This window comes from Electrona antarctica (assembly GCF_951216825.1).
Source record: "Electrona antarctica genome assembly, chromosome: 13".
Classification (NCBI taxonomy): Eukaryota; Metazoa; Chordata; class Actinopteri; order Myctophiformes; family Myctophidae; genus Electrona; species Electrona antarctica.
Genome location: NC_136794.1, coordinates 42,601,523 through 42,607,539, shown reverse-complemented (window position 1 = coordinate 42,607,539; position 6,017 = coordinate 42,601,523). Strand labels below are relative to the sequence as shown.

Genomic DNA, 6,017 nt, shown 5'->3' with positions numbered 1-6,017 from the left:
TGAACTCCGGCCTCCCACTCGCCAGACCAACACGCAACCTGTCGTGCCAATAGGGCTGAGCCCGATTGGCAGGGCTGTTGCGGGCTGGGTCTTGGCTGGGGCCTACATGTGCATGAGGCCTAAGGCTGCACTCACACTGTCTAAACGCATGTTTTGTCCCTGTTCTGGGGGAGAGGGGGGGCAGAAGCTCGCAATTCATTCTCAATGGGAGTCACAGGTTTTGACCGAACAGCTCTGTTCGATGGGGGGTGGGGGGAGGGTGGAGGGCATAACACAGCCATCAAGCAAGGCTGTTTCATCAAAACCACATGACTCCCATTGAAAGTTAATTGCGAGCTGTTCTGCCCTCCCTCTCCCCCCAGAACAGAGACAAAACATGCGTTTCAACAGTGTCAGCGCAGCCTTTTATAGGCCTCATACACACATATAAACGCATATTCTGTGTTCCGTCTGTGTTTAATGGGCACCTCAATGCTTTTCCAGTGGGAGTCACATGGTTTAACCAAACGTTTGTGTTTGAAGGGGGGCAGAAATCAGCAATCAAACAAATGTTTGGTCAAACCATGTGACTCCCATTGGAAAAGCATTGAGGCGGCCATCAAACAGACATAACACAGAATGTGTGTTTGATGTGTGTGTATGAGGCCTTAGGGCACCCTCTCTTCCGCTTACCCTGGGGGTTCCAAGTCAGGGCCATGCAAAGTGACTATATTGCTGCTTTCCAGAAATGCAGGAGGCAGTCCTACGAGGGTCTAAAACTAAGTACGAGTCTGTTCTTCATTTGTTTGTCATTAGTTGGCTAAAGAGCCATGGCCCAATAGGCAAGTAGCAACGCAGCACTGTATAGCCTACTATATTGGTTCTAGTATTTATTTATTTCCAACACAGTCCACCCGGTCAGTCGATGCATGGTGGATGCCTGTGTACGCTCCTGGTCATTCTTGTTTTCAGGCCAAGTAGTTGTATTTGTCTGCCGAGCTGCGCTCCATGTACTCATTGTTGATGAGCACCTCGATGCACTTCTTGATCATGCTGACGCTGGGGTTGAATCTGGCTCTGGACTGGTTGATGACCTCCTGGATGAGGGTGTTGTGCGGCAGCACCCTGCGGGCCTTCATGATTCTCACTATGGTCGCTTGCAAATACATTTTGCGGTCCTCATCTATGGACCTCCTTGTCTGCTCCATCTCCTGTGCCGCGTCCTTCTGCGTCGACGGCACCACCCTGACCCTTGTCCTATTGCTGGTGAAGTTCATATTTAATGAGTATGTGGACTCGGTTTCTATTTCCCCCTTTTGTGAGTCGTGGTTGAGCATCTTGATGTCCAGCAGGGACTTGATGGTCTTCTGCAGCTCCCTCTCATTCAGCTGGGTAATGACCTGCAGCTCCTTGTCGCTCACCGCTTGGTTGTTATTGAAGGCCAGCAGCACAGCCATTTGGTATGTGTTCACCAGGATCGTGTAGGCCTTGGACAGGCAGTTTATCTTGACCTCACCCATGCACAGATGGTGCATCCAGTTCAGCTTTCTACCATTGAATTGCTGACAATAGAATGACTCAAACATCTGTACGGTCTTTTCTAGCTCCTGAGGGATAGCAAAGGTGTGGGAGGGGACGTAAGAGAGGGGCCAGGCTCCCGCCTGAAATACAGAGATTTGGAAGCTGATGCCGAGGTCCACCTGGTTCTTGATGAAGTTGTTGAAGTTGTTGTTGAGGTTGTCACTCATGGTCCTGTCCGTGTAAATTCTGTGGAGCTTAGTCGTGTACTCGTAGCCACACTCTTGCTTTAGTTTGCTGATCACATATTCTTCGGAATCCATAGACAATGACAGGTCATGTATGAACCGCTTTGCTAGCATTCTAGCATAATACTTCTGAAAGACATCCTTGTCGTCAATGTACTTGAATATTTTCAAAAGGCCGTCCAGTTTGGCCTCCACATTGTTCTCCGGCATACCCTTTGCAGGCTTCCTGAGTAGACTGTCACAGTACTTGGCCAGCAGTTCGGGGGATTTGCAGATGGAATTGGGTTCTGTGTGGTTCACTACTGATGACATAGCCTTATCAAGTCCATTCATGAATTGGCGCTGGGCGCTCAGAAGCTGATCAAATCTATTGCGAACTTCCACCAAGGACTCGACAAACTGGGTTGGCATATTTTCTTTAGAGAGGTTACTGATGGCTCGGACGGCCTCACTGTGGATGTGGTCCTGCAGCTCCTTGATCATGTGAGGTAAGCCAGTGTTCACGGTCTGCAGAAGCTTGGCCATGTTGTCAATATCATCTTTATCGCCTTGTCGGACGATGTTCTGACACTCCCTGAGGAGGAACTGCAGGTTGTCGCCCACCATCCTATGCTCGCATTCGTGTTTAACTTTGACACTGAGGCCGACGAGCTGCAGGCGTTTCAGGTGCTCACGTCGCTCGTTCTCGATTTCCAACCATGCGACAACCTTTTTCATATACTGTGAACAGTTGGAGTCTTTCAGTAGATGGGAAGCTTCCTGTTTGTAATACTCTCCCATTTTTGTCAGAAATGGCCCCTCAAAGATTTCCTCCCCAAGTGCCTGCTTGAATATGTTATTGTACTCGTTTCGATTAATCTTAAAGTAGTCTGATGATTTACTTTTATAGTTACTTATGATGGTGTCAAGCAGCTTCCGAGCAACTTCAAACTGGCTGGCACTGATCATCATATTTTCCCACGCTGCTTGTGTCAACTCTCCTACATCCTTCAATAGGCTTGATTGATTGTGGTCTGCATCAGACGTTATGTCATTCGCAGCTTTGTGCTCGTTGAGATACGAGTAAAGATTGTCCATGTATTTAACGGCCTTGTTGTGCTTGTCCAGGTATCTGAGGCGCATACTTCCAGGGTCCTCATTTGACACCAGAACGTCCTTGGACAACTGGCAGGTATGATTAAGCAGCAACTTCTCGGTCTGTTCGTATAATACTCTTGAATGTAAATCACATAACTCATACACATGATAAATGCTAGCCGTCCATTCCTCTTTCTCCAACCTGTCACATATCAGAACCTTGCTCACTGTTGTCTGTAGCTTCTTCCATGTACCGTCAAAAGCCATCATTTAAAGGACGTGTCTTATCGTATGTGTATAAAATGATAAAATGCAAGCCTGAATGCTGCTCTCCTCTCACCTGTGGCCGTGTACCAGCTATATAAATGTTTTATGCCTGACGTCAGAGCAAATCTATGTTGCTAGGCAACGGTTACATCATCGCAACACTAAAGGTGACCTTACACCAGGGGTTCTTAACCTGTGGTTTAAAAAGCAGGTGGCTTGCGCCACGACCCCCCGGTCACGACCCCCCGGTGGGTCACCAAATTATTCCTATGGGCCAACATCCTGAGAGATGAATATCACTTCATCTATATTGCACTTTGAATGCATCAGCACTTTCTCCCCTGTATGCCCAGTGTATATTGTGGAAGTGACAATAAAAGCTGGTTGATTGATTGATATAGACAAGGATGAGGTAATGACAGTTACCGTGCTGAAATACCGGTAGACTAATGCTACTACACACAGTCAAAGTGTTGGAGCGTATTATGGCAAGCCGTTTTAACTTTCAATCAAACCACCCTATCTGTAATATGTTTTAGATATCCAAAAATACGTTTTCCTAGTCAAAACTGCATTCTCACTAGTCATAATTCCAGTGGTTTTCAACCCGCTCAAGGACCATAATTTATTCGCCATTTGAGCCGCAGACCGTTTGATGAGATTTAGCCTCTCTAACCAAAGAAAACAAATCATATAAAACATATTTCGTTGTAGGATAAGATATTGTCCATGATGTCCATGCTGTATTGATGTTGGTATCATTAGTAGAGATAACAGGCATTGATCACAATAACATTTATTCTATATTGTCTAATTGTGTAAACTTTCTTGTAAATTAAGTATTGCAGATGTTTAACAATAACTGAACTCTTGAGCGTGAACTTTAATAAGGCTACATTTGGTTACCAACACTCCATCCTTTATCTGGGGACCCCTTGGAACCCCTTCAGGGACCACTGGTGGGCCCCGGACCACTGGTTGAGAACCACTGATATTTGTAATTAAAGATATCCATAGTTACTGTAACGAAGACTCTCGCTTCCAGTGATGACGTTGGATCTGAGTAGTTGCTCATTGGATATTTAGTCCCCATATATGGGGATATCCGACTAGGACGTTGGGCTATATGACATGTCTAGTATGACAATCCCTATCGTGACAGAGAATATATAACAAGGGTCGGCTTCAGGGAGAAGGCAGAAGGCGAAGCATCCTGGTTTAAGTTCTAATCGGACACCACTGCGGCGGGTCCTAACCTAAGTATTCAGCAATAGAGCCTTGAGCTATTTTATAGTTACATTCTTACTAATAGAAATTGTATTTAGATTGACATCCACTGTAATTATGGATGTCTGGATTTTTCAATAAAATCCCTTAATATGTTTTTAATAAAATAGAATACGGTAACCGGGAAGCATGTTTTTGACTAAATCAACAGGCGCAACCTATTCAGATTTCTTTTATGATCGATTGTCTTTTCTTGCGCAAGCAAAGCGTGCAAGTATTGTGGTCGTGCTGGTACGAATGCACGTGTATGCTTGGTAGGTATTGATGGTGACGTAATTAATATATGTATCAATGCCGGGTTATAACTGGCTTTTGATGGTGACGTAATAAAGATAGGTTTCAGATTACATGTATACATACAGACATTACCTTTAATTCACCCGATATTGAAACATATCCTAATTACGTAACCATTGACAGCCAGTTATAACCCGACATTGAAACATATCTTAATTACATCACCATCAACATCAGTATATATACCGTCAAGCATACGCACATAAAAAAAGCCAGCCGACCACAGTATAGTACTTTCAATTTACATACATGTATAAGTTACCCGTTACCCAACCAATATTAAAACATCGTAATTACGTCACCATTGACAGCCAGTTATAACCCGACTTTAGTATTTACTTGCGCAAGTAAAGTTATTTGTCCGGTGCGCCGATGCGTCTGCCGTGGCTGCATGATTTGAGAGTGACATAATGAAGATATGTATCAATGCCAGGGTATAACTGGCTCTCGATGGTGACGTAATAAAGGTAGGTTTCAGATTACATACATGTATACAGAGGCATTACCTTTAATCCACCCGACACTGAAACCTCTCTTTGGTACATATCTGCATTACTTCACTCTCAAATCATGCAGCCACGGCATACGCATAAAACAACCCAAGTAACCACAGTATACTACTCGACTTACAAATTACATATACAACTTACATAAACATACATGTTTACAGCTTTTACCATACTTCAAAATACTATTTTTTTTTTACCTCCAATGACTAGGTACGTAGCACATAGCTAAACCTAATAACTCAATATTGAAACCAATATTTCACAGAGGCTGAGATTTGAAAGTTTGTAGCGGTCGACAGTACTTTCGCACTAGTAGGCCATTTATGGCCTACTTGTGTGCAATGTGCAAGTAGGCACTCGACAGAGTGCAGTTCTAGTTAATTTCAATGTTTTACATAGGCTGAGATTTGAAAGTTCGTAGCGGTCGACAGTACTTGCGCGGTCTGCTTGCGCACTCGTAGGCCATTTATGGCCTACTTGTGTGCAATGCGCAAGTAGGCACTCGACAGAGTGCAGTTCTAGTTTGTCTTTGTATTGTGGGTGTGGATTCTATTCAGCATCATCTGTTATTACCAAAGACTAGAAATAATTACTAAGACACAAAATGTATCCCCATTTAATATTGGACAGTCCCTCCCCTTTGCGTGCAAAGTGACGAGAAACTAATACATTTCAGTTCTCCAGAAACTATTGATTATAATGGAAGACAATGACAATTGTTTATATAGGCTTATAACTCATAATAAGACACACCTATACACCTGGAACCTTCAACAGGGAAATAAATATATACTATATCTGAACGAGTCGACACGAAGGAATTCAAATCAATTCA

The 6,017-nt window shown here is 43.9% G+C and overlaps 1 protein-coding gene across 1 annotated transcript; it reads right to left on the bottom strand.

The window, feature by feature from the left end:
• Nucleotides 1-947: 947 nt before the first annotated feature.
• Nucleotides 948-2,867, bottom strand: LOC306934999 (cullin-2-like; the record flags this gene model as incomplete). The annotated part of the gene is made up of 1 exon (XM_079517821.1): nt 948-2,867. The coding sequence occupies one exon, from the start codon at nt 2,865-2,867 to the stop codon at nt 948-950; it is 1,920 nt and encodes a 639-aa protein (XP_079373947.1).
• Between the last annotated feature and the right edge of the window lie 3,150 nt (nt 2,868-6,017).